General features: G+C 46.5%; 1 protein-coding gene and 2 long non-coding RNA genes across 3 annotated transcripts; all 3 read left to right on the top strand.

Annotated features, from left to right (window-relative positions):
- The first annotated feature begins 6386 nt into the window (after nt 1-6386).
- Nucleotides 6387-6613, top strand: LOC117189797. The gene is made up of 2 exons (XR_004473574.1): nt 6387-6418; nt 6547-6613. It is a non-coding gene; the product is annotated as an uncharacterized LOC117189797 (long non-coding RNA).
- A 768-nt stretch (nt 6614-7381) lies between these two features.
- Nucleotides 7382-9126, top strand: LOC117189791. The gene is made up of 2 exons (XR_004473566.1): nt 7382-7596; nt 8793-9126. It is a non-coding gene; the product is annotated as an uncharacterized LOC117189791 (long non-coding RNA).
- Nucleotides 9127-11278: 2152 nt separating this feature from the next.
- On the top strand, nt 11279-11766 carry LOC117191537 (SAGA-associated factor 29-like). The gene is made up of 3 exons (XM_033396374.1): nt 11279-11372; nt 11430-11587; nt 11653-11766. Exons 1-3 carry the CDS (start codon nt 11279-11281, stop codon nt 11764-11766), a joined length of 366 nt encoding a protein of 121 aa, XP_033252265.1.
- The last annotated feature ends 1676 nt before the right edge of the window (nt 11767-13442 follow it).

Here is a 13442-nt window from a genome sequence, read left to right as displayed (position 1 = left end):
GGGTGACGCGGGGGTCCCATCAGTCCACCGTATTTGGTCGAGCGATTTGTGGAAAAATATTGTTTATTGTTTATGTCCCGGGGACCCTTAACAAGAGCTCTTGGTAGGTTAAGTCTCCGTAGGGGCCCGAGTTAAATTAACTCCCGTAAAACTGGATCCACTCATCTACACATATTCCATTACGTATGGGTGAGGGTATCCCTGTTGGTTGAACGAAGTTTCAGCAGTTATTTTCCGTGTTTGCCTTTGTGTCGAACGTTTTGGTGTTTCTTTTTGGTAAGTGATAATTTGGAATATATCTATTTATTTATGAGAAAGATGAAATTGTCAATTTATGATTATTAAAGCTTGGATATATACTGAAGCATGATGCAGTAAATTAAAATAGAGGGAGGGCGCGTGGCGTAAGCCATGGATTAGGCCAGCCGTTACCGTTCCAGCAGAGGGTGGCCAAAATGAACGTTGTGTTTGGTCACAGGTAGGGCGGGCGCGCGAAGTGATAACATCCAAGCTTCACCCACTTGATAGCCGTCTGTTTATGATTTCTTTGTCTTTAGGTTGTTGTTAGTTTTGATGTCCCGAGAAGTAGTATGTCTCCTTTTTTGTCTACATTTGGCGGGCAAGGGGAACTAACCAGCCCTGGGGTCGGCCTCTGGGAAACAAGATAAGTGTAACATCTGTTGTTGAATATCTTTCAGGCGATCCTACGGGAGATGCATCAAGTTAATTTTATTACTTTCTGTCATTATCTTGGCTTACCTGAATCTGCTGAGCTGCACTCTCTGCAGTTAGTGGCATTTTGTTAATAATTTTTATTTTCAATTGTCAATTTTTGTAAACAAACAAAAAGAATCGTCTGAAACGCGTCGATGCGTAACTATTGCATGCCAAAATATCGATGTAGCATTTATATTGTTGTTGGCGGCAAAATCTTCTGGTGTTACACTTTGCTTGTTTCCCAGAGGGCAATGCCGGCTAGCTGTCGACCCCAGGGCTGGGTAGTTCCCCTTGCCCGCCAAATGTAGACAAAAAAGGAGACATACTACTTCTCGGGACATCAAAACTAACAACAACCTAACAACAACAAAGAAAATCATAAACAGACGGCTATCAAGTGGGTGAAGCTTGGGTGGTATCACTTCGCGCGCCCGCCCTACCTGTGACCAAACACAACGTTCATTTTGGCCACCCTCTGCTGGAACGGTAACGGCTGGCCTAATCCATGGCTTACGCCACGCGTCCTCCCACTATTTTAAATTTACGGCATCATGCTTCAGTATAAACACAAGCTTTAATAATTATAAATTGACAATTTCATCTTTCTCATAAATAAATACTCCAAATTATCACTAACCAAAAAGAAACACCAAAACGTTCGACACAAAGGCAAACACGGAAATAACTGCTGAAATTTCGTTCAACCAACAGGGATACCCTCACCCATACGTAATGGAATATGTGTAGATGAGTGGATCCAGTTTTACGGGAGTTAATTTAACTCGGGCCCCTACGGAGACTTAACCTACCAAGAGCTCTTGTTAAGGGTCCCCGGGACATAAACAATAAACAATATTTTTCCACAAATCGCTCGACCAAATACGGTGGACTGATGGGACCCCCGCGTCACCCACTAAGGGGTAATGTTCTGGAACTGAGCAGCTGATCGCAGATTTAGGTTCGTGAAAGGTGTTGGTGTTTTTACATATTTTTTTCAATGGCCAAGATTTTACGTTAAACGGTTTAAGCTAATACTAAATACTAAATAAAGGACAACACACAGAACAAAATAACTTTTACTGTGGAACGGTGTTTGGAGTGCGGATTATGTTTTTTTTTTCCTTTAAGTGCAAACGACGCGGGCGATCGCTGGCCGTGGCCGGTCAACCCTAAATTTATATAGGTCCGTGTATACGAGTGCGCGTGTGTGTGTGTAAATAGGGTTTCGGGCTTTTACGTGGTGAACGAGACCAAACGTGTGGCACGCACTGGAAGGCGATGCAACGATCGTGCGGTGTGGCTAGAATCGCCCTGGCAGCTAAATCGTCCTCTTTCACCCTCCCCCTTCACACGTCCCGCGCTACTTGGCTCACACACGCGCAACTGGAACGAACTCACTCAGGTTCCGTTGGACAGTCTTCTTCTCTGCAGTCGACTTTCTCGAACTCCAGTGTTCCTCTCCAGGAAACCTTCTGGCCCGGTTCTGGTGGCTATATTCCTTGCGGGCTGTGAGTAAAATTTTCTGCATTACAACCTATTTTCTCGCCCTTTTTCTGTACTCACTTCAAACTTTCTGTTTTAAGCACAAAATTTCAAATTTCGACGTTACTCTTCGGTCCACGCTCCACGATTTCCATAATCCAATCCACGTTTTCTAATATTTTCACTCCTATTTATCCCCTTTTTCCCTTACTAATACATATAATATATATGTATAATATATATGGGACTGGAACACCACCACGAGTATGTCGTCAGTCCCAGGAGGGACAACATACGCGTGGGCATGCCCACCGGATTCCGGAACACTATTGAGCACACGCCGGCGTGCCCTGCATTCTTCTGCCGCGCCCAACGTAGGCCACACCCACACCTCACTAAATTCTCAGGTCTTTGGCGTGGTACACTCCTATGGGACGGCCGTTAAGGTCCTGGCTTCACTACCCGGCATCGGATGAATTTGCGCGCGAACTTGGCATTAAAGCCTTTTCCGAAGTCACTAAGGATAAAATTTCGGCGGAATACCTCTTGTCCCGGCCTCGCGTAAAACACCCGAGCTCGCTGGTTGTACCTTACCCTACTACGCTCGTATGCCTGATGTACACTAGAGCGAATCCTCTCTTGGATGAGTTGTCGCTTGTCCTGACCCTCCAGCAGCGATATGTCATGCTCGCCGATTGACCGCAGTCGCTTTGCCAGCTTGTAGCATGACCCATGCAAATACATTTGCTGCCCGAAGACTGCAAAGAATGGTGTTACGCCTGTCGCCTCGTAAACCGAGTTCCTAATAGCCAGTTCTATCTCCGGCAGATGCACATCCCAGTCCCGGTGATCGTCTTCCAGATACGCCCGAATCGCGCTGAGTACTGTGCGATTCACGCGTTCGGCTGCGTTACTCTGCGGAGAATACACTGGCGTCCTCATATGAGTGACTCCGAATGCATCGGTCATCTCCTTAAAAGTTTTCGAGACGAACTGAGCCCCATTGTCCGAATGAATCATCTCCGGCACTCCAAACTTGTAAAACACCTCGTGAACGAGGAATCTTACAACTTCCTTTGCTGTGGCCTTGGTCATGGTCTTTAGGAATGTGAACTTCGAGAACTGGTCAACTACAATAAATATCCACGCCTGACCGTTCTTTGACCGCGGATATTTGCCGAAAAAATCAATATAAAGTTTTTGGAACGGGCGCTCAGTGACCACTTCTTGCCCCATCCCGACCTGCATCCGATAATTAGGCGCTTTCGACTCCTTGCACACGGTGCACCGTCGGATATAATCCCGCACCTCTATCGCCATGTTCGGCCGGTGCGCTGTCTTCTCTTCCGAATGTGCTTTGTCTATCAACGCGGCCGTCAGCGAACCCACAATTTCCAGACGGTGCCCTCCAATTGATCATCCAATCGTTCAAAGCGCATGCGCTTGAATATCATGCCGTCAACAATCTGGAGATCAGGTAAGCGGTCTTGGTTCTCCGTTATTTCCTTCCTTAACTCCTGATATTCTCCAGATTCAAACTCCACCGTTTCAAAACCCAGGATACTACTCGGATCCACTTCCAGCTCTTCAATACTGCGCGACAATGGATCTGCCACTACATTGTCCGCTCCTTTCCGGTGTTCTATGCCGAAATCGAAGGCCTGCAGTTGAAGGGACCAACGAGCCAAGGGACCATCCAGGTTCTTCATGGTCATGAGCCATTTGAGACTGGCGTGGTCAGTTATGACTGTAAACGGCATAAGCTCTACGTACGGACGGAACTTAAGGATCGCCATGAGGGCTGCCAGACACTCCTTCTCTGTCACCGAGTATTTTTTTTGGTGGCAATTCAGTTTGGCAGAGAAAAACGCTATGGGCCTCTCGTTCTGCTCGTCATTCCGTTGGAAGAGTACGGCTCCTACCCCATAATGTGAGGCGTCGCACTGTATGTAGACGTGCCGCTTGAAATCCGCGTGTACCAGGACTGGTGCCGAGGTGAGTGCAGCTTTTAGCTCCCCCATGGCTCGTTTTGCCTCCTCCGTCAATTTAAACTTTCCATTTCCCGACTTTTTCAGGGCGTCTGTGAGCGGACCGGCCATCTCAGCATAGTTATACCCGATACTCAAAATGAGTATTGGGGTATATTAGATTTGTGGTAAAAGTGGATGTGTGTAACGTCCAGAAGGAATCGTTTCCGACCCCATAAAGTATATATATTATTGATCAGCATCAATAGCCGAGTCGATTGAGCCATGTCTGTCTGTCCGTCTGTCCGTCTGTCCGTCCGTCCGTCCGTCCGTCCGTCTGTCCGTCCCCTTCAGCGCCTAGTGCTCAAAGACTATAAGAGCTAGAGTAACGATGTTTTGGATCCAGACTTCTGTGATATGTCGCTGCTACAAAATATTTCAAAACTTCGCCCCGCTCACTTCCGCTCCCACAAAGGACGAAAATCTGTGGCATCCACATTTTTAAAGATACGATAAAACCAAAAACGCAGAATCGTAGAGGATGACTATATGTTTTAGAATGTAAGATCTCAACCAGAGCGTATAATTATTATAGCCAGAATCAAGAAAGCAATTTCATTCTTTCTCGCTCTGTCTCTCTCTAACACACAGGTTTCATGGTCGGTTTTGCCAATTGCAAAATATGAGTTCAAGGATCTCAGAACCTATAAGAGCCAGAGCAACCAAATTTGGTATCCACACTCCTGTGATATCGGACCTTGACCGTTTCGTGTCCAAATTTCGCTACACCCCCTTCCGCCCCCGCAAAGGACGAAAATCTGGGGCATCCACAAATCTCAGAGACTATTAAGGCTAGAGTAACCAAATTTGGTATCCGCACTTCTGTTAGATCTCACTATAAAACGTATATCTCAGAATTTCGCCCCACCCTCTTCCGCCCCCACAAAAGACGAAAATCTGTTGCATCCACAATATTGCAGATTCGAGAAAACTAAAAACGCAGAATCATAGATAACGACCATATCTATCAGATTGCTGAATCTGGACCAGATCAGATAATTTTTATAGCCAAAAGGAACAAATCAATTTGCAGTGGCTACGCAGCGCCCAACGTCACGCTCAGACTGATTTTCTGTCTCTCTCGCACGCACTCTTTGTCGTGTCGTTTAATATTAGCAGCGTCTGCCGGAGGAGAGCCATACTGACTTAGTATCGGGTATAACTGTAGAGTTTCGGTGTTCCCCCTCGTTTTTCATAAAGCGCCGGTACCAGCCCGCAGTTCCCAGGAAACTACGCAATTCTCGAACAGATCGCGGCTCGGGAATGCGCAAAATGGCCGACACACGATCCGGATCCATCTTCAGCGCTCCTCCTCCCACTATAAATCCCAGGTATTTAATGTTTTTATAGCAAAAATGAGATTTGCTCAGCCCTATCGTTAAATTTGCAACCTGTCGCAGAATCTTCACGTGCCTTTGGAAGTCCTCAGCTATAATCAGCAAGTCGTCGAGATACGCATAGACGTTTGAACGCATTTCAACCGGAATCACCTTATCGACCAGTCTACATAGGCGTTGTGCGGCGTTGCAGAGGCCAAAGGGCATCATACGGAACTGGTACAGAGGCCGTCCCGGCACCGTGAACGCCATATATGGTCGACTCTGCTCGTCCAGCTCGATTTGCCAAAAAGCGAATTTTAAGTCGACGCTGGAGATATATATAGTCTGATCGAGACGCGACAAAATCCCCTCGATGCTAGGAAGTGGGTAAGCGTCCTGGATGGTTACTTTGTTAAGCTTTCGGGCATCGAGACAGAAACGATTTTTGCCCGGCCTTCTCACCACGGTGGTACGGTTGCTCCACGGACTATCACTGTACTCGATGACTCCCAAAGCCAACATTTTGTCCACCTCACCACACACCACTTCCTGCATAGCTGGCGACAGCGGGTAATGTCGATCCTTCACAGGCTCGGCCTTCTCTACCACCTGAATTTTGTGAGTCTCTCTCGACGTCCTCCCCAGGCCTACGGCTTCGAAAGTCAGAAACTCTGCCTTCACCTAATCCAAGGCTGCCTTTTGCTCTTCTGACAACTCCCATTCTTCCTGCACTATGTCCTTCTCCGGGCCTTCCACATAGTGAGCGACTTGATCAGCCAGCACTTCTTCCACTAATCTGTGGGATGCCCCTACTGGACCTTCTCCCATCACCTCAGGAGCCAATGAGAATACCCGCCAAAAGTCTACCCCCAAGTAAATTTCCTGTTCCAAGAAAGGGCATACGAAAAACGTTAATCTTTTTACCTCCCCCTTGTATTTCACCGGAAATTCTACTCGGCCAACGATTGCGCGATCTTCCCCATTCGCTACCTTCACTATAGAAGAATATCGACGAGCCTCCACGCCCAGCTTCTCCAGGAATTCCTGACCATTACACCCTAGCATGCTGTGTGTAGCGCCTGAATCCAACAGGCCTCGCACGGACTCGCCAATTATCGAGATTTCTGCGAAAACTCTCGGGTCTTTCTTGCAACAACGCTTTACTGAAGCAATCACCTGCCTCCTCATAGCTCGCCTTTGCTTAAACCGGGATCTCGCCTTCCTCACCCGCACCGACAGTGCTCGCATACCATCCACTCGTAGTTCAGAAAATATTCTATTTCTGGTTTCTAAATAATTTCTTAAGCGCTCTTCATATGATAAGCGCTCTTCTATCTAATTCATTTTTATTTTCTTCTACTTTCTCTGCGCAGGCCCCTTCTGTGAGCGTGATTCGCCTGCTTGGATCGCACCCCTCTTCACGTTTCCCGCGCAATTCGGACAGGTTGGACAATATGCATCGGGCTTTCCACACCGGTAGCAGAAAATTCGCCTCTCCGATGCCATACAGTCCCTAAAGCCATGATCGGTCTGCCCGCAGTTCCAGCAAATCAACTTCTGTGGAACACGCTGTGTCACTTGCGCTTCCTCAATGACCTCTGCCTCTTCATCGCTAATCGACCGATCCTGCGCGACCTCGCTGACGTTCGCTTTGTGGCTTTGGGTGCTCCTCGCCACGAAGATCGAGCCTTCCTCTTCAGATGTGCCTCTATTTCCACGCACTCATCCCGCAGTTGGTCTAAGGAATAAACCCGTAAGCCGTAGACGAAACTCGCTATCTCATCTGTGAGTGCCCTTTTGACGATTTTTACCATCTCCTTTTCAGGTGGTGGCATCTCCAACCTCGACGCGAGCTTTCTCATGACATGGAAAAAGTCTTCCACACTCTCGTTTGACCGCTGCATTCTTTCTCGCAGTTCTCTCATGCGGTCGAACTCGGACGCCGTGCCTCGGAATCGAGAAATTAAGTCGCCCCTTAGTTCCTGACAAACACCACCGCCATGATCACGGATGTACTGCCAGTACCATTCCCGCGCGTTTCCTGTAACCAGGTGATGAAATCCCTTTAGAACTTCATCCCACGGACAGCGGCATTGGGCTTGTAGGAATTCAATTCGGCACACAAAATCCTCGACTGTCATTTTGTTGCTGTATCCGTCGAACGTCACGTCCCATTTTTCGACTCGGCCCCACCGTGGCCAAGGTCTATAACCCGGGGGATTTGGATGCGGATTTTCTCGAGGAATCCCACCAGCTCTCCTACCCTCGCCACGACCCTGACCCGAGTGTCTGAGTGCTATCGGGTTTCGCCAATTTCGCGCTTGATGCCCACCCCGTTGATGCTGCTCACTGGATGCGGTCGGTCCTACTCCTGAAGACGGTTCCGGACCAATACCACCTCGCCCCGAGCGAGCCAAAAATGGTTTTGGTGGCGGAATCGGCGCATCAGTCGTGCTAGACGGCTTCCTTTTCGGGATTGCTCCTCGATACTCCTGCTCGTGGTGAACCTCCTCCCGCTGCGGTTCCTTCTGCTGCTGCAGCTGTCTAACCGGCTGGAGTACCTCGTTGAGTTGGTGCATCATCTCGATAAACCCCTTACGCAACTCCTCCTGCAACACCCGACTAATCGAGTCAGTGTTCGCTGCCCTGTGTGTCGCATGAGCCTGAGCCAACGATACGTTGACTGCTGATGCCAGTTCGGAAGCAAGCGTGGGTGTAGGATCGGACATTGGCCATTCTTCTGACCTGGCCTGGACCGGTGTTCTTGGCAACCCACCCACAGCTCCAAGTTCCTCCCGATCTTGATCAAACATCGCCCCTGACACTTCTCCTATCTGGTCCACTGTTTTGTTTACGCGTGATCGCGTATGATACTGTCGACTACCCCCTTCTTGTGGCATCTGCACCGAGCAACACCAATATTACAAGAAAAAAGGGAAACTCCTAAACTAAGATAATATATATAAATAAAGAAATAAATACCCAAAGAAATAACTAGTAAGAATAAATAACACCACGCTTCGGACCAATAAATACTCCGATAAATAAATAAATAAATACCGATATAAATATTGCGCCAACTAGCGCCGTTAACGAGATATATGCAATTAAATATTTGAATAAATAAATAAATAATAACATACATGTATATTCGATCGACACCTAAGACACTCAAACTTCAAACACATTCAACACAACACAAAACCTAACAACAAAAATTCCTAACAGTTCTTATTCTTCTTACAAGATTCATTAAGAGGGGGACACGTGACTAGCCGGGACCAGTAACCGCTCCAGTTTCTGCGCTTCACTCGACAGTCGTCCTACGGATATCCTATAATTACGAACACCACCTTTGTGTGGCCTGTCATTTACTCTAGTCATCGCTCTAAGCGATGGCCGATAAACGAGAAGCCTCACGGTGCATGAGCTCACTTTGCTTGTGATTTGTTCCTGTCATCCATCATACCGATCTGCCATGTCAACAGATGCATCGCGGTTTGTCTTTACAACTCCCGGGCCACCTACTCCTCACCACCTCTCGGCAGACAGACAACAGGTTCAAAAACACGAAAGCGGCTTTGTTGTAAACAAGCAGTTGCGAAACTACAATGAACATTTACCTACATGACTTACTCTAACTTATTCCAATATCACATTCCATCACAGATTTATTCGATATCACAGTCCACCAGGCAATTGTCCGTCGCAAACTCCCTGTCCATTTTTTTGTTGAACGGCAGTGACTTACGTTCACTTGCGACATCGAATAGCGACAAAATGTTCAACTGTAATTCGTAAGTCCCTATCACATATTTTATATTTCCGTTAACTGCCTCCGTATATCCATCCCTAGCATCAATCACCCCGCGCCATTAAGGACCAGCTTTACGCTCACCTTAAGCCTGCAGCAGCGACTTCTGCCGGTACAGCTAAACTGCACTTCGCGAGCTGTCGTCTTCTCCACAAAATTTATTATTTTTTTTCATGCGAATTCGAAAATAAATTGGGCGCCATTTGTTACACTTGGCTTGTTTCCCAGAGGGCAATGCCGGCTAGCTGTCGACCCCAGGGCTGGGTAGTTCCCCTTGCCCGCCAAATGTAGACAAAAAAGGAGACATACTACTTCTCGGGACATCAAAACTAACAACAACCTAACAACAACAAAGAAAATCATAAAGTGGGTGAAGCCTGGGTGTTATCACTTCGCGCGCCCGCCCTACCTGTGACCAAACACAACGTTCATTTTGGCCACCCTCTGCTGGAACGGTAACGGCTGGCCTAATCCATGGCTTACGCCACGCGTCCTCCCTCTATTTTAAATTTACGGCATCATGCTTCAGTATAAATACAAGCTTTAATAATTATAAATTGACAATTTCATCTTTCTCATAAATAAATACTCCAAATTATCACTAACCAAAAAGAAGCACCAAAACGTTCGACACAATGGCAAACACGGAAATAACTGCTGAAATTTCGTTCAACCAACAGGGATACCCTCACCCATACGTAATGGAATATGTGTAGATGAGTGGATCCAGTTTTACGGGAGTTAATTTAACTCGGGCCCCTACGGAGACTTAACCTACCAAGAGCTCCTGTTAAGGGTCCCCGGGACATAAACAATAAACAATATTTTTCCACAAATCGCTCGACCAAATACGGTGGACTGATGGGACCCCCGCGTCACCCACTAAGGGCTAATGTTCTGGAACTGAGCAGCTGATCGCAGATTTAGGTTCGTGAAAGGTGTTGGTGTTTTTACATATTTTTTTCAATAGCCAAGATTTTACGTTAAACGGTTTAAGCTAATACTAAATAAAGGACAACACACAGAACAAAATAACTTTTACTGTGGAACGGTGTTTGGAGTGCGGATTATGTTTTTTTTTCCTTTAAGTGCAAACGACGCGGGCGATCGCTGGCCGTAGCCGGTCAACCCTAAATTTATATAGGTCCGTGTATACGTGTGCGCGTGTGTGTGTGTGTGAATAGGGTTTCGGGGTTTTTACTTGGTGAATGAGACCAACCGTGTGGCACGCACTGGAAGGCGATGCAACGATCGTGCGGTGTGGCTAGAATCGCCCTGGCAGCTAAATCGTCCTCTTTCACCCTCCCCCTTCACACGTCCCGCGCTACTTGGCTCACACACGCGCAACTGGAACGAACTCACTCAGGTTCCGTTGGACTCTGTCTCTGCAGTCGACTTTCTCGAACTCCAGTGTTCCTCTCCAGGAAACCTTCTGGCCCGGTTCTGGTGGCTATATTCCTTGCGGGCTGTGAGTAAAATTTTCTGCATTACAACCTATTTTCTCGCCCTTTTTCTGTACTCACTTCAAACTTTCTGTTTTAAGCACAAAATTTCAAATTTCGACGTTACTCTTCCGTCCACGCTCCACGATTTCCATAATCCAATCCACGTTTTCTAATATTTTCACACCTATTTATCCCTTTTTCCCTTACTAATACATATAACTAATCCTATTCTATTACTTATATCCCCAGTACGGCTCCAGCTCCCCCCGATGTCCACATACACCATCGAGCCTCCCTGGACTTCCGCTAGATGGCGCGTCGCCCTCAGCCCTGGCCACCTATCGTTCAGGTGGGACTGGAACACAGATTCACATTGTTGGTGAGGAGCGCCGCCGGGCAGAGAACTCCATCTCAACTCTTGTACGTTCCCTTCAGACAAACAATGCAAAGGTGAAACCCCTGCTAAAGGCCAGCATGTTGGAGACCTCGCAGGAGGAGGCCACCATTAGAGCCGCTCTAGCAAAAATCCACGAAATTCGGAGCATTCGCAATGAACGTCGCATTCAGGGTGAGTTCAAGCGGATATGATACCATGTTTCTGGTTCTAAATCATGCGTTCACACAGCTCGGAATGCTGGCAACAAAGAAGCCATTCGTCGCGGAACATTCATGAAAATGGTGCAGCTCTCTGCCCAAACTTTGCCTTTGTTTGTGAGCAAACCAGGCGAACGGGCTCAAGCCTTGTGTAGAGCAATTCCAGCCGAGGGAAACTACGTGGCCAAAGTGAGTCAGTCCTTTATTGAGAAGGGAATGGAATTATAGTCATATTGTCTTATTTTTTCCGAAAGGTGGGCGACAACGTAGCCGCTTTGGCAAAGGGCATCGATGAAGAGGAGAACTGGATACTGGCAGAGGTGGTTCAGTTTTTGCATCGCCAAAATAACGACGTGATTGACAATTGATGAAGAGCAAAAAGATCGCCATGTTCTCAGCAAAAGGAAAGTTATTCCGCTGCCCCTGATGCGTGCCAATCCTGAGACTGATGGTCACGCTCTGTTTCCCAAGGACACTGTAGTGATGGCGTTGTATCCACAAACAACCTGTTTCTACAAAGCCATTGTCCACCGCCTGCCTGCGACTGCCACCGAAGAGTATGATGTTCTCTTCGAGGACTCGTCCTATATGAACGGCTATGCGGAGCCTCTGCCTAGCGATATGTCATCGCGTAGCGTCCTACAAAGAAAGGCGCTGGCAGCGGCAGCGGTAATCTCTCATCGGCATAAACGTAATTTTTCCGTAGCTTATATATGTACAAATAAAGATAAATTAAATGCCAAGATTCTGGAATTTGAATTTCCGCATATTGTGACCAGTTCACAGCTCACGAAACTATCGATAAGACGCTGAAATAGGTCTTAAAAGTACTTGTGTCAAGTTCATCAAACTATTAAATTTAATTTTCAACGGTATATAGAAATCCAATAAAAGCAAGTACTAAGAATAGGCCAGTCAAGTAGAAAATTGATTCATCAATATTATAAAACTATGTGGGCATGGCTAAATATTCTATATAGCTGGAAAATATTCGACAGAATATCAAAATTGAGGAATATGTATAATAGAACTTGAGCTCGTCAGTATATTTACGGTATATTTTTAAAGTAAGACCACTAACCATACAGTATATAGATGTGCCAGTTCATACAACGAAAGCGTCACACACTGGCTAGCGCGTTCAGTAGTGACGTCATCATGAGAGAGAGAGCGCAGAGAGAACATCTTTGCATGTGTTAGTGCACACGCAATATGTTTTGACAAAAATATGTGATTGTATGCTGTCTGGTTCTGTTTTGCCACCAGCATGTTTTAGTGTATGGGTGCACATGCATTCTCACGTACTTTGCGTGTGTGTATTTAGTATTGCTGGCCGCTAGAACTGAAATTTGAGTTTGGTTCTTGTTTTGGGTCTTTTGATGGACTGACCTACCGCCACAAAATAAATGAGGAATGGGCAGGGAGTGGAGGTATGGTACAAGTTAATTTTATCCTTATTCGAAGGACAAAATAAAAGATTATTTTGATTCTGTTCACTTTAGCGAAGTGCTTTTATTGAATATCAGAACGTGACTGCTTAAATCTAGAATTATAATTCCTAAAGAAACCTATCGATGAACGCGGCAGAGGAACTTCGGCAGAGGCCGAATTGTTGGGGTCTTCAGAATTATTGTAGGCGGCGGCATCGGTGACGACAGCGGAGTTGCAGTTATTGATCGGCAATAGGAAGTCAATGTTGCTGGTCGATGTTGGGGGTGAAGAACAGCGGAGTCATCAAAAATGCATTGTCGACATTATCGCAGTCGCGACGTCGAAGACGGGGTGGGGGCGATGGTTTCTCGTGAAGTGCTGACTTGAAGTGGAGCGCATAAGCACTTCCAGAAATACAATGTTTCGGTTCTTGTTTTAGGCAGGAAATGGTTTTTACTTTTTGTGTAAATTGTGACAGAATTCTTGCGCATTGTTATTACAATTGGGTAATAAACTATTGGGCAAGAATTTTTATACTTTTTTCTGTTTTAATTGGAAATAAGAGTATTGAACTCTTAGGGTGTTAACTCTTCCCCTCTTATTTCATTTGTCC

The sequence above is a fragment of the Drosophila miranda genome, assembly GCF_003369915.1.
Source record: "Drosophila miranda strain MSH22 chromosome Y unlocalized genomic scaffold, D.miranda_PacBio2.1 Contig_Y1_pilon, whole genome shotgun sequence".
Lineage (NCBI taxonomy): Eukaryota > Metazoa > Arthropoda > Insecta > Diptera > Drosophilidae > Drosophila > Drosophila miranda.
The sequence above is the reverse complement of the archived record's forward strand: the minus strand, read 5'-3'. Positions and strand labels throughout refer to the sequence as shown.